The 26,521-nt window shown below is 38.5% G+C and overlaps 1 protein-coding gene across 1 annotated transcript; it reads right to left on the bottom strand.

Moving 5' to 3' along the window:
- Nucleotides 1-1,010: 1,010 nt before the first annotated feature.
- Nucleotides 1,011-26,516, bottom strand: LOC117414178 (chloride intracellular channel protein 4-like). The gene is made up of 6 exons (XM_058999746.1): nucleotides 26,093-26,516; nucleotides 11,331-11,440; nucleotides 7,714-7,839; nucleotides 6,605-6,711; nucleotides 3,416-3,597; nucleotides 1,011-2,929 (listed from the first exon to the last, which is right to left on the bottom strand). The coding sequence occupies exons 1-6, from the start codon at nucleotides 26,159-26,161 to the stop codon at nucleotides 2,765-2,767; spliced, it is 759 nt and encodes a 252-aa protein (XP_058855729.1). The 5' UTR covers nucleotides 26,162-26,516; the 3' UTR covers nucleotides 1,011-2,764.
- Nucleotides 26,517-26,521: the final 5 nt, after the last annotated feature.

Consider the following 26,521-nt stretch of genomic DNA (forward strand, 5'->3'; position numbering starts at 1 on the left):
CACATAATTTCAGATGTTGGCAAAACAACCGTTCTGTCATCTGCATTCACCATCAGAAAGAAATGAAAACACATTTATAATAGTGAAAATATACATTTGTAATTTATTAATAGCTGCCAGCAGTTTACTAGTATATTTGCATAAGTTGTTCAATATACAGTGAAAGATGTAAACCCTACTGTACTGAATGCAACCTGCCTTTCCTACATTTCAAGGCACATATTAACAAGCGGGTATATTTCCTACATATCAAGATGTTTCAGGAAACTAAGCTGGCTATGCTCAAAACAATATTCTTAAAAACAATTAATGAAATAACAACATTAAGTATATTTAAAAAAAAAAAAAAAAAAGTTAGTCAACAAAGAACATTTCTTCTTCATGCAAGTTCTGAAAATGGATATATATGAATGTATGGTTACTTTTAACAGCTTACCACTTTCAGCGCTGCGAGCATGGTTTTGAATCATTTTTGTGTTTTCATGTAGATCTACCAAAAACCATGGTGACCATAAAATCACAAATTAAATAAAGATATTCGTAGGAATATTATGTTTAAATGTCTTCCTTTGTTTCGTGATAAAACCTACATGCAATAATATCATAAATAACAAAATAGATGCTTTCGTAAACCGGGAAGTGAAATTCTTACAATGTGTTGAATTTTTGAAGATCTTCAAAGATCCATGCATTAGAGATACAACAATAATGAATGAAATCACCCAGGTATCTGAGAGTCTTGTGCAGCGAGTAACCCAGAATCACATGCTTTCAATGCTACACTGAAGTTCCTCCGTTTCATAAGGAAATGATAGGGCTTCTTTCTTTTTAATAATACCATTATCTCACTACCTGTGTTCTATTACTCTATATAATCAGATGCCATTTCAGAGTCTACACATTTCATTGCTTCTTCTCAATGCATGGATTACTGATGATGATTACCTGTCCGGTATTCAATTAGGAAACTGCTTGCACCTCTGCTAGGCACGTATAAAGAAACATCAGACTGAATTCCAAACGGTACTTTAATTAAAATGCAGGGTTTGATTTTCACAAATACATGCATGAATTGTGACAAAGTAAACATTTTGCAAATGCAGAACAAGTTACTAGTCGGGTAAATGGAAGAGTAGCAGGTGTTTTAAGCAATATATTCAATATATTGTCATGGCTTGGCAGATAACGATATTGTAAAACGTGCTTTGAAGGCAACAGTCGTCCCAATTTCAGTCGATCACATAAATCATTTTGAAGAACTTTCAAAGATTTCTGCAAATCTGCAGTTGTATCGTAATTTAGTTTCATTTCAATATGATTGAAATGCAGGCCCTAATCCGCATCTAAAAGTATTACACATACACTGATAGTAATGCAATGATTAATTGAAAACTACTCAAGAAATCAAGCAAACACTGGTGACTGGACACTGTACATGCTCCCTTCAAAAACCCAAAACATACAGAAAGTATGCTTCCTTCAAATAAACTGAATGGACAGCATCGCAGTACAAAATGATAACATTTAGAGATAAATATTTACAATTCTTTTGCATTAAAAGAATAAAAATGTAATAAAGATTTTATTTTTAATTTATAAAAAATAAAGAGTCCAATTGAGATTTTGGATGAAGAGTACAAATTTGAAGAGTTCCGGTACTGAGTGCATTGATACCAACTATCAAATCCCTATTAGATAATCACTGCACTACTATTCAGTAAAACCTGTACAAATATATTTAGAGTAACTTGATGCACACATCTTAGTGTCTCAGTGTGTCAACACCTTTTTAAAAGTAAAGAAAACAAAGTCAAACATCCAAATGATATACCTTACATGTTCGAAAATAATACTAAAAACATTCGTGCCACAGAAAGTCATTCAGTTGAAGTGAACCACACTTCTACAGGTGAAGAAATACTTTACTGCCAGTGTGATTAACTTCATTGTGTCAGTTGGGTTTCAGAAACATTGGGGAATACATCTATAATTTGTTGTGGGCCACTAGAGCTGTATTTTCAGCCTCTCCCCTCAATAATTATATTGCAGTTCAGGACCCTTTTATACATTCTGTTAGGTGACTCTAGTCTCTCAACAATGTTAATTATAAGCCTCGAGCATTCTGAAATGATCTCAACTTTATTTTTTTTACGTCTTTTAGCTTTTTCATGTGACAGCTCTCTTCAGTAAGACCTATCTGTCTAATCCAGATTCTGATACAGTGATGTAAAAGACCTGTAGGCTTAGTTATGTACCACAAGCTCACACTGCCAGAGCTGCCTCGCCCGTTTAATCATTTATTTTAAAGCTGCGCGCAACTTCTCGTTGTCAAAAGACATGCTGGAGGTCCTACAGCTTTGCTTCATTAGTCCTCTCCAATTCCAACATTCTTAAAATCACCTCTCCACTCCCTATCTCATTTGTAACACACTGTATGATAACACTGCTGTGAAGTTACATAGCATGTGGAGACATTAAAAAAAATCTGGTAATGCTGTATGATAAACAGCAACTGGTAATGATATAACAATGACATTCCTTCAGAATGTATTTCCTTCATCTGAACAGCTGGCAGCTCCCATATTACTTCACCATTGCATTGCCCACTCTCTACTGCACTTTATCTGTGACTTCGCTTAACGGCAAAAGTAAAAAATCTAATCATGCAGTTTTATTGTTGTAAATGAAAAGACGTATAATGTTGTAAATGAAACGCGCGCTCTGTGAACAGTCCTGTTGTTGCTGGGGGTTTGTCTGGGGCTGGTTACTTGGTGAGCAGCTTGGTCACGTCTTCGTAGGCGATCTCGATCTCCGTGTCGCTCGGGCAGGTGTTGGTGAACTCCTCTCGGGTGTAGGCGTTGGCCAGGTACTTCCAGATAGCAGTCATGCCCCTCGGGATTACAAAGCCGCGGTACTTCTTTGCCACCACCTGCAAGCAAACGGGAACAATTACACACCCGTGTCAATTTCTTTTGTATTCTTATTTTATTTTTAACAGACTCCATGTACAGCGCTTCAGTATTGGCATTCTGATATAGGATTCATCTCAATACAATATTTGTCTATATTTTGTTTTTTAGCTACGTAAGGTGTGGGGCTCCAAATAGGGCATCACAGTGATTAATCGATTATTGGATGTTTAATTAGGGCTGGCAAAATAAAAGCCATGGTGATCAATCATCGATTAATCAATTAAATGCTGCAAAAAGATCCTCAAAAAAATGACAAACATTTTGTTTCAAAGCATGTATTAGTGTGATTTTGTATGTAAATGTGTTTGTAACCAGTCTATTACACTTATATATACACACACTGTATATATATTAAACATCTAAGAAGTGTTAATAAAGTATTTATTATAAGGTAAAAAAAGAGATTAAGAGATTAAGACACAGACAGGGTACTGTGTGGTTACCTTGACGATGTGCAGCTTGGGCAGCAGGTTGCAGTCAGCCAGTGTCATCTCGTTTCCGTCGAGGAACTTGCGGCTGGACACTTTGATATCCTCCATGCTGTTCTCATCAATCTCATCAGGGAGAGGGGAGTGCAGGTACTCATCCAGCTTCTGCAGGGTCTTCAGTAAACCCCGCTCCAGGGCTGGGAGAGGGGCGGGAGACACCATCAATACACAGGACTCTGAGACGTGGCACAGCATTTGATCTAGATGTGTACGTGACGGACGCTTGAGCTCAAAGCGTGTTCCTTTGGTACTTTAAACCTCAAATACAGTAAAGAGATGAAGAAATTCTGGCACCATTTCTGAGTTTGTGTATGACTACAGACATCCGAAACGCTACAGTCTAAGGATTACTGTGAGGCCGACACACCTGATCTGTCGAACTTGAGCAGAGGATTTAATTAAATTATCCAATTAAAAATCTGCCATTCCTGCCCAATTCGCAGCGGTATATGGACTTGGCATTGGATAAAGTCTGGCGGTTTCAGAGCCTTAAAAATCACTTTAAATTCAGTGGTAACCCCACTGTAACTAATATGTAATTTTAAACAAGTGTTGAAAGATGTAATATTGAATTTAATATTAGCTATGGTAACTCAATATTTGAGTGTAAAACTGAAATAAATATAATTAGAACATAAAAAAAAACTTATTGTGTACATTGTTAATACAAACTGAACCGTGCAGCACTCAACAAATCTATATTTGCACTGTAGAAGAAATCTTTCGCTGCCATGATTTGCAATTTTCCTAATTCTTGATTTTTTTAAGCGTATTTCATTCATTAAAAAATAAGTTTTCCCAAAGGTGACTGGCTACTCTTAAAATTATGCTGCATGACTGTAAAATGACCAGCCCCTACGTAGGTACTTCTGTAAAATGACCAGCCCCTACGTAGGTACTTCTGTAAAATGACCAGCCCCAGCGAAGAAAATGCGTAGTTAATTTACATTTATTTAGAACACATATTATTTATGTTTTATGTATTCTGATTGGTCCAAATCAATATGTGTACTAAATAACATATTTTTGACCCAGGTGGCCTTCCATAAAAATCTATTCTCAGGCGTCACTACAGTGCCCAATTCGGCCGTGTGTGTGTGTGTATTCTACGAGTACGTTTTTGGTAAATTACATTTTCTAATGCTAAGATTTAAATAAAAATAAATAAATAATGCACTTTTCCCTAAATTGCTAAAAAAATATTTAATGAAACAAACAAAAAAAAAACATCTCTCAAAACAAGAGTCATAGTTTACATTATTCCAATAAAAAAATAAACAAAGAAATGTTTGTTTTTCACTAAAAGGAAAGAACAAGGTCAAATTGCATTAAAGAATCACTTCAGTTAGCTGGCCAATAGAGGGAGTATTTCACTTACAAAATGCAAACCAAACGCACACAATACAAGTTGTCTGTTTGTCCAATATCTTTGCTAAACATAGCTTTGTGTAATGCGAGAATAGACTTAACTGCATCACTTTGTGCTGGCACACTATATGTAATTTGCAACTCGGTTCTGTGATAAGATATTCTAAGTGCTTAAAGTCCTCAATGCCTGAGCTAGGAAATTATCACACCGAATGTCAGTCTTATCACACACAGGAACACGAAAGTCCCAAAACAAATGTCATCATATCCCATGAGTAACGCTATTGCTTAGAGTTTAATAACCATTTGAAAAACATGAGCAAGCAATGGAAAAACGTTACATGACGTGCGTCACTGAATTCTTTTCACGCTTAATTACTATGGCTCCAGTAACCTGGCAAGCTATTATCAGTTCAACTCTCTCTTCTTGTGATGGATATAGAATAACCTCTAATGTACTGTGTTACGTATTTCATTCATCAACACAATTAAAATGAACTACATTCTAAAACTAAAAAACACATCTTGTTTTAAATTATCAATGATAAAAAATTCGGAACTCCCAAATGTTATCATAATGAGATTATCCAGTGAATTCTCCCTAAAATGAACTCGGATTAGACAAATTACCTGATAGTACGAATTTTCTACAAGGTCCCGGCAAAATTTAGCAGTCACTGTATTTTGTGCTGTTTGGGGACTGCAGATCCTATGATTTAGTGAAATGTATACATGTTTGTGTTTAGTTGTAAAATGTTCATGACTTAAAACAAAACACAGTTTAATGTTAGTTTTGAATCAACAAGTCGTTTCTGTTATTTTTTTTAAATGGGGCTGAAATCATTTTGTCCACTGTATGTCTATAGTTTGGTAACTAATCAAAGGCCCAAATCAGTGGTACATTGGTTACAGCGAGTAGAAGGCACAGGTGAAGACACTGTATTGCTGACACCATGTTAAACGTTTGAACGCTGTAAATCCATGTACATTCTCACTTCTACGTGCAAGTGTGTCGGCTCTGACATGTTAATTCATTGCAACAAAAGCACTCTTGATCTTCACCACTAAATGCTGTGTGATAGTTAAGTTCAACTCCGGCTAAGCACGACCTACAGAAATAAAAGAGCAAAAACATACTGAGTGACTCTATAGGCCTTCAAGCCTGATTAGCCAGAAGATGAAATCACAACAAAAGGCGCAGTGTTAGAAATTGCTCTGGCAGCTCTAATAAGACTCCAGGGAGTTGCTTAGCAACCAGGATTCTCTTAGCTGCAAGGAGTAATTGAATCCGAGGGTCTACAGGTTGCGTGCCACCGTGACCCTTTTTTTGGACAATGAGCTCATCATTTCTGACATAATTCAGCTGTACCAACAGACCTTGATAACCATCATTAGAGCATCTGCTGGTGTACTGCAAGCCAGCAGTTCAGTACTCTGCTAAAAAAAACAAAAGTGGTTTATTAAAACTCCACAGAGGATTAGAGAAACTAGATCTGTGCGGATTTGAACGGCTCTGCACAGGGAAGAAAATAACCACTGCTTGTGTGTCTCAGCCCTGCCCCATGTACGGCTGTATTTATTTCAGTTTTCCCAGATTTCACGATTTTCCATGAAATGTACTCATTACCATGTAATATGCAGCTCCCCGTGAAAATTCCCATTTCTGAAAGAACAGTCTGAGCAAAGTGGAACTTTCTTGTGTTTTCCTTGCCCTTATTCTGTGTGGATCATAAGGCTTAGTGACCTCTGGACCAGCTGGGTTTCAAAGAAACCTACCTTCGTTTGCATCTGGTTTTGAGTTCTTGATGAAGGCAGAAAACTTGGCAAAGATATCCATCCCAGCAGTGTTGGATTCTGGGTGTCTGGCAGCGAGTTTCATGTACCTAAAAACACATTGCACAAGTTTCTCAGTTAGCAACACCAAGCTATTTAGCAGATATATAATCACAGATATCCACAAAGCAAAGGCAGCCAAGCATAACTACAGCTCAGTTTTCAAAATCCCTGCGCTAATATTTGCATGCTCTGCATTCCACAGCTGAGCGGGTCAAGGTGGTGTCTGGAGCTCGAGTGTCTCCTGCAGCATTCACTAACAGTGCTTTCCACACCCGATCCTGCGCTGGCTTGCCATGCCAGACACTGCAATCTGAGGAACAGTGATGCCACTCACAGCAGCCAGATAGCAGCGCGATCCCTTACCTGTTTAACTTCCTATGTTCTGTATGATGCTTATCTTTAAACTGTATAATCTAAATAATTACTGAAATAGTGTTATTCAGTGCCAAATCCTGATCAGTCCTACAGGCTGTTCATTTCATACCATCTCACTGCATTACAAGGACCATCCTGTGGCATCTGGCTTTGAAACCACTTAGACCCACCTTTTATTTCCAGTAATTGTTAAAAACATGCTTTACCCAAAAAGATGATTTTAGAGATAACTAACCCTATGTATTCGTACTGTTCTTAGACCACAGACACAAACACAACTGCAGTTTTGCTCGACAAGGGGAAAGAGGGTGGACTGCTTTTCCAATAAGCAGTTTAAAAGGGCAAGTAACTGACAAGTAACTGGCAAGTAACTGTAATGACATTTTTTTTGCCAGGTGTTGTTTCCTTATCTATTGATGAAGTAGTGTATATACAATTGGGCCAGGGTGGAATCCTTGATCAAAAGGAATGGCGATCGTTAGCTAATAGGTCTATGATTATTACCAATGTACTTAATAACAAACATTTACTTCAATGGGATTTCATATGTAACATGGACACCACTGTGTCAGAAATCAGACCCATTAATCCTTGTTCCCTATCCAAAACGCTCCCCCGGATCCTCTTTATCGGATTATTTCAGGTATTCATTCCCGCAGTTCTTGCTGACTCACTTGGGAGGGCTGAGCACATCTTCCAGGAACTCTTCTATCTTGTTGACGTCTGTCTTCACATCTCCGTTGAAGGTGATGAATGGGGGATGTGTCCCTGGGGCCAGGTTCTGCAGGTCTGCTGGTTTCCTGGAGCAAAACAGAAGAAACAAAAAAAGCTGCAGAAACATATCCGGACTGCAGAACACAATGCTGAAATCAGGCTAATACTGTGCATGTACTGTGGCAGGCCCCTCTTTGTGTGAACTAGGTTTAGGATAACAGTTTGGGCTGGGCCTTTCAGACAACACTATGACTGTTTTAATAGAACAATCAGCACTGCAATTGTAGTGTTTTATTAACAGTGGCACTGAAAAGGTTGAAAACATGCGAAAGCCCTGAGTTATATCAGTAACTCTCCTCTCTCTCTCTCTCACAGTGCAGAGAGACTGACCCTCTCAGCTGGCCTGACCATTGTACTCCTCTCACTGATGCCAGCTTTTTGTGAGCCAGGAGCTGGACTCTGATCGAAAGAGGACTCACAACCTGGAACAATGCAAACATCAAGTGAGAGAGTTCTAGTACAAACTAGCCAGTACTGTACTGATGCATTGTATACTGTACATTGAAATGTTGCTGTGTTGGCTTATTTAAAGTTAGCCAAGCTTACTTGGAGACCATTCTGCAGATCAAAACCCTATTTAAAAGTTGCTGTGACATGCAGTGCAAATGTGATTGCAAAGTAGTAACGTTTGTTGTGAATATATTTAGTTATAATATGGCAAAGCAAGGGCAAACAAGGCCAAACCATTGTAAGTTGTGCAAAATGACTATGGTCAACTTGCCGTTAACATTGTCATGCATAACAAATTGGATGAGATTCTTGCACGTGGACATACTGTAAAGTAATAAACCCAAGTGCAGGTTTATTCAGTCTAGTGTAGCTGACCGGAATGAGTTCCCTCCCTGTATGTATGGAAATCCTCTTGGGACTACCATGGGGGTCCAGGCTTAGCAGTTTAATCTTCCAGCTATACAGTCAGGGGGGAGCTGGACGAAGGCAGCAGTCTGACTGCAGAATGAATGAACCCCCTGCCCTACAGGTGAAAGATTGCATTGCCAGTTCATTGTTTACAGTGCATAGGGTAGACACTTCATATGACTTTTTAATTAGCTGAGATGGATTTAAAAACTGTGTGTGTGTGTGTGTGTGTGTGTGTGTGTGTGTGTGTGTGTGTGTCTGTGTGCGTGTGTGTGTGTGTGAAACCTTGACTAAACCTTTGCATCTAGAGATACTCTTTTCACTTACATTTTTAACAGGGCTTCTCCATAAAATATATTTTGCAAGTGTGAATCGTGACGATTCTTTACAAATCAACTGGGGGATTACTCCACAAGCAATTCTACTGCCTGCTACTGGAATGGTCAAGTATTTACAAAACTGCACAGAGTGCAAACACTGACAGCCACATCACAATGTAGCTGAAGCTCAGGTCTGCAGATCAAGTCAATACTATAAGCACAGGAAATGATTTCACAGCTTTGGCATTACTCCCTAATAACCCTTGTTTGTTTTACAAGCTGGGGGAGGGTGAGCAGTGGAGTTGGAGATGGGGGTGGAAGGAAGCTGCATTCCTTTTGGGGAGGTGCATTTAATACTTCCACGGCTACGCTGTGAGCTACAGGATTGTGTGTTACCACTGAGCCTGTTTGCTGAAGGAAGCTGGACCAAAGGGAGATGGGGGAGTGCGGCAGGAACACAGTGTGGAGGAGTGATTTACTACAGAAGTCTGGCGTGAAAATTTGTTTGTTTTGTTCTAAGAATGTCGGTAATTTCCGAAAAGCCATCACAGGAATTGCTTTTTAGTTCTACTACCAGGCCTCCTTAGATCCAGTCCTCAGTCACGAGAATAATAGTGGGTAACTCTGTAATTTCATATTGAGTTAAGCACTAACTATTTTAATCAAATCTGAGACAAAGTCAAGTTTTTGTATTTGCGAAAGAGAAGTGTCTCTAAACACACTAGATGTGACCGAGTTATTTTGTGACTATTATGCTTTGAACTTTCTTCCTTTAAGGCCCTGGATGTTAAAACATTTATGTGCTACTTCCACTCTGAGTCCTGCTGTTAATCATGTTGTGCTGTGAATACGAGCCTTTGTGATGTTTGATTATTCAAACTGTACCGTCTCCTGATATGGAAGGATAACATTAGCCCGTATCACAGAACAGCTACACATTTTGTCAAAAGTACCAATCTTGCTTACAGCATTTCCTTTTCAAACTTTTTGTATTGTATCCTTAATGCATTCCTGTATTGTATTGCATCTAACCCAAGATGCTCTGTGTAGACATGCATTCCTGTAAGGCAGCCTCTATATGTATTGTCTACAAATCCTTAAATAAAATATAATTTACCTGTCCCTCCCATATCAAGTGTCGATCCGCTAGTAAGAGATAAGGATAGAGTTCCTACTTAAATCCTCCACTTCACATGTTAAAGTAAATAATTGAATACGTTCCCATCGCTTCATTCAAACTTAACTCATGATTGAATTTAGTATAAAGGTGGTTTCCAAGAGCAGCCATATACATTGCACCTGGTCTGAAACCTGGTAGAAATATAGTCTATATATATAGTAGCAGTGTTCCACAATCACTTTGAATTCTACACTACAATCTGTGTGTGTGCTGCACAGTAGTCTTTCTGTTTAATTTGTGCATTTTACTTTTGTTTTCTTTCAGAAAGCAGACCTGCTGATCACTTTATATGTGACAGCTGGAGGTTATAGAGCGAAACATTTTTGGAATCCTAGTAAACAAACCGAACATCATCAGTTTTATTTGTGTTGCCTTGTTTTGACTGGAGGAGCCTACCAACACAGACATGGCTTGAAACTGAGAAGAAAGGAGCTTCTGTGTGGAGTGTTCAGGGAGGGTCAGAGTGGATAGCTATAGCTGTGGGGTGTTCCATATGATTAGCAAGGAGTGTGTGTTTTAAACCCTTAATTACTCTGGGCTGTAGGAAATAAACACCATCAACTGTCCTGTATGCTCACTAAAAATAACAGATATTATTCTGTGGCTCCCTGACACTTAGAAGGAACACTCCGGACAGATCACTACTCTAGTGTAGACAGCCCTGTTTGTTGCAGTTTTTATAGCTGGCAGTATGAACCTAACATCTTCTGCCCCTTTCTGAGTTTTAACCAATCTGGACTGTTATGTTTGTGATAAGCATAACAATTATTTTTCCCTTAATGCATTTGTACCACAGGCAGCCACTATGTTCAATATCACACTAAAGGGGAGGTGCTTTTAGCCACAGCATTCACTTCCTGTACACCCCTAATATATTATTATTATTATTATTATTATTTATTTCTTAGCAGACGCCCTTATCCAGGGCGACTTACAATTGTTACAAGATATCACATTATTTTTTTACACATTATTTTTCACATACAATTACCCATTTATACAGTTGGGTTTTTACTGGAGCAATTTTAGGTAAAGTACCTTGCTCAAGGGTACAACAGCAGTGTCCCCCACTGGGGATTGAACCCATGACCCTCCGGTCTGGAGTCCAGAGCCCTAACCACTATATTCACTATATTGTACATGTAAAAATGCCTCTTACCTCTTGAGGTCCACTGTAGTGACGTTAAAGACCACTCCTTTTAGCCACAAAATCATGAACAGTCTTTGTGAGAAGGGGCAGTTTCCAATGCTTTCTCCATCGCTACCAGCCTGCAAAGGAAAATATTACACAGTTACACTTTGAGATACAACATTAACTTTTAAGCTTCCTCTCTTAAAATTGCAGTAGTGCAGAGCACTGCATGCAGTTATCACTGCGTAAAGCACACAACAGGACAAACTAACTCCTGCAATACCGATGGTGACATTCCAAAACATGCCCCTTTATTATTATTATTTTTTATTATTACACTCAAGCATTCGCAGATGTTTCTCAATTCCAATATCTTTTCTCTTGGAATCTGTCTGGCAGCCCTATGTTGAAACTCACTGAAGCATCTTTATATTGTTTAATATTCACAGCAATATGCTGCAAGATCTTAATGATTTCCTGACATGTTCACTGTGGGCTGTGGTGCATTATCGTGATTAAAACTTAAGCAGACCCAAAACACCATCATGTAACAAATAACAAACACACCACAGAGCTCCTTATAGAGTAGCTCACAGGTACTGAATGGTACTGTGCTTTTACAGTACATTGGTTCATATCTGTATGATATCAATGGCATGTCAACATATAAATATTTTACAAAAGTAATAGCATTCTATAAATGGCTCACGCAGTAGCTGAAGCAGTCCTAGTGCTACCACAGACCCCTTGATAAGGGCCTACAAATTCACTAACTTCAAATGGAATAACAGGAACACAAAAAATAGGAGCTATCCGTAACATGAAAAGCACTGATCACCATGACCTACATGCACTGTATACTTTCTGATACTCTCAATAACTATTAAATAAGGTCCTCACAACAATCAGACAAGCGATTATCTTGATAGATGCAAATCTGACGTACGCCTCCTTCTATTATATACCCCAGCAGATATATGCATTCCCAAAGGGTGATAATAACACCTTCATACTATTTTTCCAATAGAAAATAACAGAAATTACAGCCACTATCCATGAGTATTTGCCATGAGTTGGTATGTTTAAATTATCCAGCAGGTGGTGGTGGTGTATATATTCTTCTGTTAATAAGTTATACTTTTCTGAGTCTGACAATCAAGAAATCTTGGTATCTGAAGTCGTTTTCTACATTCAATCAACACAACGACAGGACATGGGTTATAGATTGTCAATAGTGCTCAAAGATAGCTACCAACCAAGTTACACTAAATGTTGCGAAAGAATACACAATCTGCATTTGTCTGTCTTTCTGAAAATGTGTCTAGTTTGAGATGGCAAGTTGCATGGACCACTGCAAGCTACTTGACAGATGAGCATAATAACTCTTTAAGCCTCAGATTCATTTGGAGCATCTAATTCTGTTCATATTTGAAGACGTCCTGTTACTTTGTATTATGTAAGTAAATGGGGTAGAAGCATCACGTGGTCTTTATATGTACTGCCATCTGGAAGGACAGATTCTGCAGGTTATTACTCAGCAGGGAGTGAAGTTAAACTATTGAAGAATGCACATAACATATTAAATAAAATATTACAGTGAGTGCATCTTCTTTTTGTCTTGGCAATACGTGATGTCACCCCTGCAGACTGATTTTAAAGCCGGGTCTCTACACAACCACAAAAATGACTTCAGCTTAGAAAACGATGTATAATTTATTATTAGATTATTCTTCACAGTCACTCAGTTTCATTTCCTGCGAACAAGGCATCAGTGTGGTACATTGTGAAGAAACACACGTGTGGGAACTACCAAATATTATAAAGCTTATCGAGACAAATTAGAGAACTCATTATAACTCTTATATAGCAGCCTAGTACGGATTAAAAAAAACACTCCTCAAAATTGTTAACTTAAATGTTAACTGTAACAGACTTTAATACCATATTCGGAATTTACCTTAAAGGTGGATTCATTTTAATTAAAGAGTTCAACATAATTCAGTTATTGCTGGAATTGATACTGTATACAGTATCAAAGAGAAGGTACATGTACGTAGATGAGGGCACAACCAACTAATGCTAAAGCACCCTGGGATCGAGAGGTTTTAGCATTTTTACAGTTTGAAGAAACAGCTGTACCCCTATTGGGAATTATCAACAGAGCAAGAAAAACAGAAACTGTTCACTCCGTTACAATCCAACTGCCGTTCTCATGGCAATGTGTGCAGCAGATATGTATTCCATAGGGTCTTCGAGTGGAGATGAACAAGCATTTACATTCAAATGAATAATAAATAGCCTTTCAAATGCCCCTGGAAAATGTGTTTTAAATTGGCTTTAATGAAACATAAGAAATCTTTATCGAGGGAAACTAGAGGGCATAGGTTAGCAAGCATCACTTGAAAGACCCCACGCAATCTCAAAGGGGTTAGTTATTTTATTTAAAAGAAGTAGAAAAAAAAGTCATGTTATTTATTGATTCAATAGTACCTGAGTGAAATCCATTATTCAAGTTCGAAACTATACATATCTCTCAAATTGTGTCTGAATACTTGTATATTGTATTGACATATATGCTTTTATTAAAAACAGTGAACCCTTTGTTTCTGTTCTGCTTACTGAGCTTGAAGATGTAGGCCTAACCTCTATTGTAAAACACCGTAGATTAAAAATAAATAACTGATAAAAAAAAAGTTTTCATAAATAAGGGCCCGATTTCAAAGGCCAGACAATTCTCCATAGAGGAATGAGGAATGATTTTACTGGTCTATAATAAGCAACACACCACAGAGAACAGTAACTGGACTGCCTTGTGTTGCAGCCAAGTCATTCTTGCTGGTTTTCCTCTCAGAAAATGGTGCCCTGTGTGTTTTAGCAACCCGTAACCAGTTTCATACTTCTGTAATTTCCTCATCGTGAATGATCAATTCCTTATTTTTAGAACAGTAACGCATCTGATGGCGCATCTGCAATGAGTAAGTGTTCTCATTATTTTATGTTTTTAACAAGCCCACTTCCGAAATATGATTGCTCAAAAAAACAAGAATTTTCAAAGACACAGTAGACACTTTTGCTGGAGGAATCATTCCCCTGTGACTGGTGAGAGACAGCCTCTAATTCCTCAGTGTTCGGGGTGGAATTCATGTATGTTCTCCAGAGCATCTCGGAGGACTCATTAATCAGTTTTGGATATCTGAGCCATTCCCAACTGATCGCCTATCAAAGTCTATAAGATCTGTGGTCTTGACTAATAAGCAGCTTTGGGATGAAATTTGCTTCAATTTGCGGGTATTTCCAATTTTTTGACCAACCCCAGGTATACCCACAGTGTCAAATTCTCTGTATAGTTACTGTGGCATAAGTATGTAGCAGGTGTTAATTTCAGAAAGGAGTTGTGTGCTTTAGTGTTCTTTAATTGTAAGACTTTAAATCTGCACGCGGTAAGTCACTCTCCCTTCTCAATAATGAGTGCCAATAACAGCCATTTGATTATTCCTTCCTTTGGGAATAACTTTCGAATGCAGGCTGGGGAGCCTGTAACTGCCGTTTCCTTCCTTTCCAATCCATTCAGACACAGGCCCAGAAAACAGGCAGGCATGTGGACTGACAAGCTGCTTCCATTAGCATTTCGAGCTGCAGACTCACCCCCCTTTCGTGGGCCTCTCTGCAAAGATACGAGATGCAAAACTATTTAAAAAATGTCCTGTTTGGACTGCCTAGGATCCTTGTGTTTAGCTTGTTGGGATACACTCTGTATCGTATTTCCAAACACGTTCATGAGATGAGTTTTTATCTTTATTATTATTCTTTATTGTTTTTGCCTTAGCAAATGTATTGCTCAGGTTTAACAGTGTGGAATTACCTGGCAGACTTCTATGCGACTGGCATGTTGGGGTTGATACTTAAAATATGATCTCCTTCCGGCACTGACTGAGTAAGTGCTTTAATTCAATAGGTGAATCATAAAAGAAAAAACTTACAAACTATTTTTTTTTTTTTTTTTATAGATTAGCCGATGTGAAGAAGACAAATGATTATTATTTCAGGGCACTTATAATGCACTTTGTTATAGTTACAAAATGCATTGTATTTTAATAATCATCATTATGTTGTTAGGCTTTACATGCTGCTGAATGTAGTTTTGTATACGGCACTAAATATAGGTCCTTACAGACATGTATCCTTATCTAGCATGACTAATACTAAATAAGGTGTTTGGTGCTTAGTTTAGGTTTGGGGTGGGGACAGGTTGAAGCGGAGATGGATGTATGATAGAATGTGAAAAATCACTTTGCTATTTCCAGCTGTCAACTTGGATTTGTCACTAACATGTAACCTCCCCAGCCCAGGGAGGAGAAAGTGACACGCTTCTTGAGATCTCACCTGCTGTAAATGATCGGAACGAATAGGTCCTTACCACACAAAGGCTGTACTGTATAGAGTGAGCTAAGTAGCTTTAATGGTTTAAAAGATCTCTCAAGACCACCCATTAAAACGCATGTTCTGTGCTGTGACTCTGCTTTCCTCTACACGTTAAAGCTTTAGTTGTAAAAGTTTGTCGGTATATGAAGATAATGTCTTCTGCTTTCCTTGTTGGTGCTTTGGAAACTGTAATGAGAGATAGTGGCAGCACACCAAAGAGTTTACTTGCTTAAACCTGACTTTAACCTTGATTTTATGGGGGAAAAACAGGATACTTTACTATACTGAAATGGGGAAAGACGTGGACTTTTTTGTGTTGAAGTATATGTTAGAACAGGACAAGCTGATGAAAAAACAATATCTGTTATCCACGGAAAACACCTCCTGCCATTGTTCCCCACAGAACCAATATTAAAGCCAGATTGCCTCACCAGAGCTACAGGAAAGAGCTGTAGCCAAGCAGCAAATTGTTATTTTCTATGATAATATATTGCTGCCTATTATTCAATTGACATACAAAAATGAGTGATTTGTCAAGAGAGCCATTGGGCCAAAACCAAAGGTCAATTTTGATACCCTTGGTCACGCTTGACTTCAGGACCTGACATGAATTGTGCAAATAACCAGAAAATGAGCCATTCCCACTATTCTCCTCGCTTCACTCCACATTATACAGGAGATGCATCTTTCATCAATAATTCAAAAGAAGCACGTACAAAGGTTGAGGCACAAACATGTGTTTCTACTGAACTCTCACTATCTCCATGAGGGCTTTCTTTACAGAAAATCAATAGGGGCCGTCTCATTTTATTTAAGAGCTAGTGCTTAATTTTTTTTTTGTTATTATTTAACGTCAGCATTCTTGAAAAGATGGAAAATAAGTATAAACCCTAAAGAAGTGTAGGATGGTATAGTAAATGTATAGTAAAGCACGGAGATATACGCATGGTCAATATTGGTCAGTACATTTTACAATACAAGCGCCTCATGGTAAACCTGCAAAACTGCAGTGCAGATTTACAGTGGAACATTTTTCAATGGGATTTTTATTTGTTCCTGGTATTCTTGACCTATTAAATAATTAAAAACGCTTTGCTTTTGCCAATGTGGGCAGGGGCGTAGGGCGTAGTACAAAAATGCATGATACAGTAAAATAAATAAAGTGCATGGAGATTGGAAACGGCAGTGTTTCTCTCCCCTCCTTTCAGAAGAGAAACACACCCAGGCTAGCTGGCAGTTGCCATAACACTGAGTAATCTCAGGTCCAGACTGATGACTCAACAGCCCAGCTCCACTGCTCCTGGTTTTGACAGTCACAGCCTGTGTTCGTTCTCTTTCTATTTCTCTCTCCAGCTGCTCTGGTCTGAGATGATATCACTGAACTGCTGACATTTCCAAGGTCACGTATACAGTAATTCTTTACATGGCTACAGTAACACAAAAACACTGCACTGTGGCCCCATTGACCCCACTACACTACGGCTTTCGAAATTGTTACTTTCATTTTTTTATATATATATTTAAATTGGATTCTAAATGGATGACAGAATGATTCATTTGATATTCAAAATGCATTCCCGGAAACTGGCCTGAGTTGAATGTTAAATTGAATCCTGCACCAACTCCATATAAAGACCAGCTCACCATTCAGATCACTGTCTGTAATTCATTGTGGGCACAAACTAAGCATCTTTCTCCAGCAACCTATTGGTGGTTGTCCAGTGTATCATGCAAAATAATTCATTTTTAGCCTGCTGAAATCAATTGCTTCTTGCAAAACAATTCAAAAATGACAATTGTCATAGGCCTTCTCAAACAAGTGTTACTCATATTTGGAAAAAGAAGCAGCTTCAGTTTCTGTTATTCAAAACTTGACACACATCTGTAAGACAGAGGGTCGCCTGCCTAAGTGTATTGTATTGGAATTCCACAAGCCTCACACCCCCAGTGTTACAAAACAATCTCCTTTATTACTGAACAGCAGGTTTCTCTTTATAGTCCACAAGCAGAAGTGATGAACAGACAAAGTGTAATGCTAGCAATGCTGCAAATGCTGGCCAGGGGTATCCATTACTCATCAGAGGTCAATGTAGTGGAAAGATCATGCCATGAAGAAAGGCTTGTGATCACACTGGGGTCCAATCAATTGTTCAAAACCATGGCAGATCTAAATAACACCACCATTTTATTATTAATAAAAAAAAAGAAAACACTATAGTACACTAAAGAAACTCAAACACACACTGCTACAGATGTTGGTTTTCTCAATGCCCCCATATTTTAATGATTTAAACAGTGGCGGTATTTAGATCGCCACCATTTAGATCAATTACCCCACTGTATCTGTACGGTAATGCAAAACAAGGGCGTCCTGTCAGTGGATGGCCAATATTTGCTCTGTGTATATCAACAAACACATTGTATTCAACATGCAGTGAAGGCTGCAGTACAGTATGAAGCTTGCACTACAACCATTCTTTAACTTCCTTATATAATCACATTGTTGCTTCAGTTTAACAGCTCTAGAAATTGCTGGCTTTGAGCTATTAAATAGCTATTAAAGTTTCATAGCTACAGTACTGGCCCGGCATGTCTTTATAAGGTAGGAAAAATAGTCCAAGGTCACGTAAAAGAACAAGTACATGAATGAGAGTAACCTTGCCAAATCATTGTTACATTTATTTCAGTTATTATTATTATTTCTTAGCTGACGCCCTTATCCAGGGCGACTTACAATTGTTACAAGATATCACATTATTTTTTACATACAATTACATTATTTTTTACATACAATTACCCATTTATATAGTTGGGTTTTTACTGGAGCAATCTAGGTAAAGTACCTTGCTCAAGGGTACAGCGTCAGTGTCCCCCACCTGGGATTGAACACACGACCCTCCGGTCAAGAGTCCAGAGCCCAGAGCCCTAACCACTACTCCACACTGCTACCCGTTGTGTTCCTAAATAGTGCATTGAGTTCTATTTTTATGCTACCCGAACCCTCCATATTTTTTTTATACTGGGCTAATATTTGGGATAAAGTTCACTATAATAAACACTAGCAGTCTGAGATCTGAATAAACCTCTTCATAAAGATCACTCATTCATTAGTCAGGAAAATCATGTGAAACTGGCCCCTTTCGAATCTGCTGGCCTCACCTACTCTTTCTATATAGTTATATAATAAGGGAAATGTAAAGAATCAATTCAAATGGCATTTGACACAGTAAAAATGTTAATTAAAGACTGGACTGGTTCTTTATCACTGGATTCTACTACTGGATCAGAACTCCAAGGTCAAGCTGCAATTAATCAGAGTGCTAAAGCCCATATTTATCCTCTATCTTGTATTCGCATCACAGCAAGTACAGTAATTACAGTAATTAAACACAGCCATTGCTAATCACACAGGGATGCTTTGTTACACAAATTCCCAGCAGGGTGAAGGGGCCAGCAAACAACACCAAATCAATAACAGAATCAAACATAAAGGCATGCATTTGACGAGCTACTATTCCGTTCTGAAAATCTGCACACTGCACAAAACGAATGGGTGGAAGAATCTTTTGCCATGCAAGCTATTTAAACACAAATACCTGCCAGTCCCGTCCCACATACTCCACTCATCATTGGCTCCATTAACACGCCAATGATGGGCACTAAATCACACTGTTTTATGTGTTCTAATTTCAGTGGATTATGCGTACGCTACTGCAACCTGTAAAAAATTGAATTACAGAAACCTGATTGAAAACACCTGATACCCCCCAACCCAGGACTGAGAGAAATAATATTTTTATTGGGAGACACTCCATGTATAGAGCAAGTTTTTGACTATAATTATATTTACTGTTGAAGGCTTGGTGTCATGGCTCTAACAGGTGTTGAGATGAATGCAAATGAGCTTGTTACTAGAGTAGAGTGAGCAGGCCTGGGGTTTCACCCTTGCATTTCAGACTATAAAGAACAGGGTTCTTGACAGGGCTGTATGGAAGGGGTGTATGTTATATGCAATGCAACCCAATGCTGTCAGTTGTGGTCTTTATACACAGGGTGTGTGGTATACTCCAAACAATTACTGTGCATTTCATTAGAGAATATTCAATACATTCAGTATTGCTTTTCTTTTGGAATGATAACTATATTTTTTACTTGTAAGGCTTCATAAAAAACCACTGCAGAACATTCAGAATACACAGTGAGTTTAGGGGCCCAGCATCACTTTAAACTGCAGTGTCCTTCAAGGGATTGCATCCCTATTGCTGCTCACTGTGCTGTCAGCAATGAATCTCCCGGAGGTGGAGTCACATGACTGGAATGGTCACAGGAACTGTACACTCTGCCTAATGAGTCCTTCATTCCATGTGGAAGAATTAGCAGTAATTTAAATTGGGGCTGAGGTGCCACCAGTCTCAGTGACAGCAGGAAAGGTCACAGCTTCCACAGCCTTAGAGACACAACTCCTGGGATCTAACTCAGGGATTTTAAACAGTATTCTCTTCTCTTATTTATAATAATACATGGTATGTTAGTATATGTACACATTGCAACAATCTTGATCTCCCAGCTAATATATTGGAGCTGTTTTACAGTGTTTTTTTCATGTTCATGTTTGAATATTCATTATACCCTATGTCCTGTCAAATTACCTTTTAAAGAAAGGAGTACACTTTTCAAGCAATGACTATTCAAATATATCGATTATTTGATGCAGAACAAATTGTCATGGTGTTATTTCTGTTTGTCTTATGGACACTGTGTATGAGAGGTTTCATTAAGCAAAAACAATGGCTTAGTTGACTGATTAGCTTTATCTCTTCATGAGTGATGGACCAGCTGATTTACTTCAAAGTCCAGGGGCAAAGGGAATAAAAATGAAATCTACACAAGCTAAAGGGGAATGCTTAGTCTGTCTTTAATATCCCCACTGTGGTTACTCTTCAAAGCACACGACACATTTGAGGAATCATTTACTATGCTCTCTATTCCTGTTGTTGCCACTTTGGCTTCCCCGTGCAACATTACCATAGTAACCAGAAACCTTTGATCTGCTAAGAGGATTTGCTGACTCATCTTCACTCCCATCTTATGTGTGGCCAACCCAGGTGTGAGGTCATTGTCTATTGAAAAGTGTCACTCAGGCACTCAAGTGTGACAAAGGCGAGTGCCACTGAATGGAAATCAATGGCAGACCAATGATCCCTTTGTAATGAAGAGTGCAATGTACCAATGTAATAGAAATAGTTTTCTTACAGAGCAGATCTATTTATACACCCTGTCCTTACTCATGTGTCTTTGCAATGCTATAGATGTCCATATTTCCATGACAGCGCTACATCAAAGCTATGCATTGTTATCCTCACCTGCCATTGTTTTCAATCACTAAAGTGTTGCCCAATGCTTTAAAATCCATGATCTCCTACTTCTTATTAGCCCTATTAACCTTATCATTTACCCCACCCTCCTTGTTCTTGTGTTAACGCCTCTTGGATCTTTGCTAGCTTGCTTTTTTATCTATTTATTTATTTTTACTTTTATTTGGGATAAAATTAACTTAACTTGTACTCCAGAGGCTTTTCTTGGTGGCTGTGTTACTCGCTAGTGACACAGTTCTTTCCATCTCACTTATTAAATGGAAGTCGACTTTAGTAAAAGGAACATAGTTCAGTCTTGAGGGCACAGAAAATGTTCCTGTGACACAGCCGCTTGTAGAAGTTCAATAAATATCCACGTGATGTTATTATAATGCTTTGCTGTGTTACACAGGTCAAGGAAACGCTGACATTTTGGTTCTTAAAGGAGCTTATCAACTCCACAAGGTTACAGTGTGCTTGTGAAATGGAATTGGTAGAAGGACCTTCCTCTTTGATGATTGTATCTTTGCTGGAGACACTAAGATATTTTTCTTGCTGCTTGGCCATGTCGTGACGTCCTTCACTGAACTTTTTAATCTTATCAAGCCGTAAACATGGTCTGGTGCGAAACTGTCTCGAGTGCAAGAATTTTCCACCCCATTACCCTAGGTGTCAAAGGTCAATGGGAGTTTATTAATAGTTTTAGCCTTTAACCAGTGCTGACACGCACATATATGAGACTAGTTGCAAAAACAACCAGGTCTCATTCTAAAATCTATTTTGCATTTTATTCAAATCCAACAACAGAATAACCGGGGGGAATCACTGTGTATACAGAACCAGAGCTCGACCTAAGGAAAGCAATTCTGAGAATCCAGCTGTTAGGTTTAAACATACCTTGTTTAACATGCAATGCACCTTTTATATAAAACAGAATAATGTGCTGTGGTTATTTCAAACAACCCACCAGGACCGTGGAAAAATGATAGTACTCAATGAACATTCAGGATGTACATAAATACTGGTATTTTTACAGCACTTGTCTTTCTTCTGTGTGTACTCAGTCAAGAGACACCAAAATGAATTACCTCCTTAGCTGTGATCAATAAGCCCAAGCTGCTGCAAATGACTTGCTTTTATTTTTACTGTAAAATCAAATTCCGGCAATGGAAAAACAGAGCCACAAGCAATGTATGTTCTCCTTTCTGCCTCGTGCCTGAAAGGGGGTTAACAAAATAGCATCTACTGTACAACAAGGTTTAAACACTGTTACTGAGCCTTGCAAGGATCCTTGCAAACTTTCGGGGCTCGTGGGTAAAATCTAAACATTGCAGGGGTTTTGTTACAACCCTCTGTCAACATGAATCATTTTCATTTTTATTCAGCTTAGCTCAGGGAAGAGTGGGGTTAGGATACCAAAGGCAGACAATAATGAAAGCAAAATGATTAGATCAATAAAAACGGAAGAGGTAGTCTAAAGTAGAAAAGTGGAGATTTCTTGTACACAGTCTAGCCCTTGTAAAATAAACTGATAAATGGTTGGATGTCAAAGCTTGTAAGTAGACCATTTACATTAATTCATTGGAAAGCCTTTGAACCCATCTTTTTTGTGCACGTCATAACCCACGTGGCCCTCCCCCAACCCTTTCTCCACCACGTGTGGTGTATGTATCATCATCAACCGTAAATGATGGAAACGCCTTCACAGCTAGACTGACCATATTGCATCCCTGGTCAATCTCAGCCCAGATGAGCCAGACGGTACCAGTAAATTAAATGGAATAGTATCCAAGGTGATTTCTCTGTGTTTAGGAAAACGCATTCCGCTGCAGATTTCCCACCCCCACCTTGAACAAAGGGGTGGTAATCATTAAGGAATGGGCATGTATCACTCCAGGAAAACTGAAACCCTTTCCGGACCCGCCTCGCCAAATCAAAAACGTTCTGGCTGGGCGTTCCCATGCCTAGCTGATAGCGTGCTGGTTATTACTTTTACATTAAAATGTATGCATGCATATTTCATTCTAATCTCTGCAAACATTCAAGATTACAGCAGCAAGAAACCCTTAATCTCCACAATCAGCAGCTAGAGTGTATTTTACAGCATGCTGTTACCGCCTTTAACAAATTGTCAAACAGCACAATGCTATCAGTTTTCTCCAGCACTGGCTATGTGTGTGATTGAATCTCACTAGCTCTGAACCTCAAGGTAATATTGCATTGAGTCGCCACAAGGTCCTGTTTAAACGATCCTGGTTAAACAATGAAAGACTACTGGTTATCAATAATGGATGTGTACATGCTGGCAGCCACCACTAAGACAACCTATTGTAGCCCTGATCCCCCTTTGTCTTTTATCAGCTCTGCAGAACCCTACACACACACACACACACACACATACACACACACATACACATGTCTCTTTAAATATCTGCCTGTGGTAACGCAGAAACCCCAGGGCAGACAGCTGTGTAGGTTTGGGAGAGATACCGTAATCTATCACAAAAAGGGGCAATTAAGAAAGGACGGGTGATTTCTTGGCATTTAGGATGTAGTTCAGGGGTCAGCAACCTGTTCGTCTGCCTTTATTAATATGATTGGAAAGGAACGGCGGGCATCTCTGCAAGCATTTGCATTGTGTGCGTGTGTGTCTCCGTTATCAATGTGAAACATGCTTGTAACTAAATAAATATGAGCTTAACTAACCAAAATTAATTCACATATCTAGGGGGGATATGGGTTTAATTCTCATCAAAGTGAATGTAATGATCAGGCATTAAACCAAAAGTTATCATTGGACATGATTATTTGGTATGTTAATTGAGCAACTCACAACCCATATTCGTTTTTAAGCCTTTCAAAATGTTTTTTTTTGTTCATTGTCAAGGATCGTTTTATAGTATCTTACATCCTACAGCACAGAGCAATCTATTCACACCATCATTATGTCATGACAAATGTTGTAACTGGAAATTGAACAAAATGTACCTATATTCACAGTGTTTCACGTTCTAAACGAGACCTGCAGCAAGTGGATCTCTCCGCCAACAAACTCCCCTCTCCCCCTCCCTCACTCCCTGTCCTTTTGCATGTTTCATTATGGGCACAGTGTGTTTAAACACTAATGTGATCCTCGTTCAGTACACATCTGTAATACAACTGGGATCGACCGCATGCTTTTGATGGTGGAAGGAAGTGGCCATTTGGATTCGAATGCTTTCGCAGAGCAAGCTGAAGCATAAACACACTTTCTATGCCAGGGTTGTGTTTTATTGTTGTTTTCAGGTATCAAAACAGCCAGGAGACCAGAGATTTCCAGAATCACCCATGTAAAACCCCTGCCATGTTACAACTTATATAAAGCCAATGTAATCCTGATCGACTCTGTTTTGTTTTTTTCAGTTCAGTGGTTTAGGACACAACTTCAGTAAATTACAGAAGAACTGAATGACTGCAGAATTATTGTAAACTTTTGCTTCAATCAAACTTGGCTTGGTGACTGGGAGAGCTAATTAAGAATACCCAACCCCCATGTTTTTTTTTTGTTTTTTGAAATTACTATTTAGGCCAGTGTTTCTGTAAGGGCAGCTATTTGCTACACTCACATATCAAGGCCACTTACTGTCAGTTCTTGTCATTTTAATAGCATTGTTTTATTCTGAAACTAAAAATGTGTCTCCCCTGTTACCAGTTTCATTATAAAAGGATACTTTTGTGAAAATAACCTGAGGCTTTAACACTAAATTGTTATCAGCAGGAATGATAGGAAAAGTTTACCACACTAAAAATGTGTTTGCATTAGGAGTGACTAGGGCTCACAGAAAACCACTGACAGCAGCCTTTTTTAGGGGTTTATTACCAGTACCTCAAAACACTGAAAAAGAAAGAGAAATATTGATATTTTACTAGCATTAAGGTTAGTAAGGTTAGCAGCTGCTTTAATGCCAGTAAAAATGCCACTGGTAGTGACACCTGCACCTTTTTGAGCTTGCAATCACAGCACAGCTTTTCTTTTGTCACCAACAGATTCCCTTCATTTCCTCAAGGGATTTCATTCTAAACCAAAATCACTGTATCACAGCTCTGTCTTATACAAAACAAAGTCATTATTGCACGCTGTTACAGTATCTTGTAACAGAAGGGCAATGCCTAGTGTTGGTTTAACTATATTATGGCCTTGAAACTAAATGACCTATTGTATAAATAATGTACTGCGGTAAAACTAAAATTGACTGTAGTACAATGCGGTATTTTGGACACAAGAACGTGCAGTGCAATGCAATGGGATGCAGTTTTTTTTCACTACACGGTAATAAGTTAGTGCGTTGTTTTTGGGCGATTATTTTCATTTTTTTTATTCGCCTTCTGTCTAAAAAGAAAAAAAAAGCGCTATGGCATCGTATCCTCCCATGCTGTGCGACTGCCAAGCCCACATGGTGCTCTCTACGGAGTGTTCCTCGGGTAACGGAATTATCTCGTGCCAATATCGTTTTCAAATTCAACGAGACCATTCCAACAGTTTAACTTCTTTTTAAATTTCAAACCACGAACGCACAGTTTTCTCCGCTCTGTTATTTCAAACTAACGGTAATTATTCTAACTCTTAAAAAATGATCGTACTATTATGGTTAAATGATACAAAGTCACGAGAATACTCCATTCGCCGCACAAGTCAAACCAAGAAAACACTCCCTATTGTTTATATATTTTTTTATTATTATTGTTTATTTATATATAAACCAGAACTTTGTAACAATTGTTTTTCACAATATACACTTTCACCAGACCTTTCAATATGTAATAAAACACTATTGTGTTGACATCTGGTTCCATGTTTTTTTTTTGTTTGTTTTTTTTTTTCCCACGACATTTCCATGCATTGTATTTATCTAAAACAAGGTAAGCCCCTAGATTATACAATACACACACACACACAAAGCCTGAGTGCACAAATTGATAAATACATTTAGTTATGACTATTAAATGGTTCGTGCAAAAAAAAAAAATCCTTACCTTTACAAAAAGCTCGATCACGGGTTCATTGTCTCCCTTTACACCGTTGTGAGGTACCGAAAGCGACATGCTTAAGTAACTGTCTTCAGTCAACACACACACAAAAAAATCGTTTAAAACCTTCCTATTTTTTTTTTTTTTTTTTTTTCACACGCAAGAACTACTTTCCTTGCTTCCTTTTTGATTCCCAGATGCTTTTCAGCCGCCTTTTAAGTAGATAATTCACTGTATATAAAGTATTACCGATAGGTTATTGAACTCCGGTGCTGAAGCACAAGTATGACACTTTGCCTCTCAAACAGTGCAATGAAATGGGTGTGGATTTTCAGCAAGGCTGAAACACAAACCCTCTTTCTCTTTCTCTGTCTGGAACAAAACCTTTGACTAAGGGGCGGACAACTCACAGTAGTGAGGAGAAAAAAAAGCAAC

This window comes from Acipenser ruthenus, chromosome 25 (genome assembly GCF_902713425.1).
Source record: "Acipenser ruthenus chromosome 25, fAciRut3.2 maternal haplotype, whole genome shotgun sequence".
In the NCBI taxonomy this organism is placed as follows: domain Eukaryota; kingdom Metazoa; phylum Chordata; class Actinopteri; order Acipenseriformes; family Acipenseridae; genus Acipenser; species Acipenser ruthenus.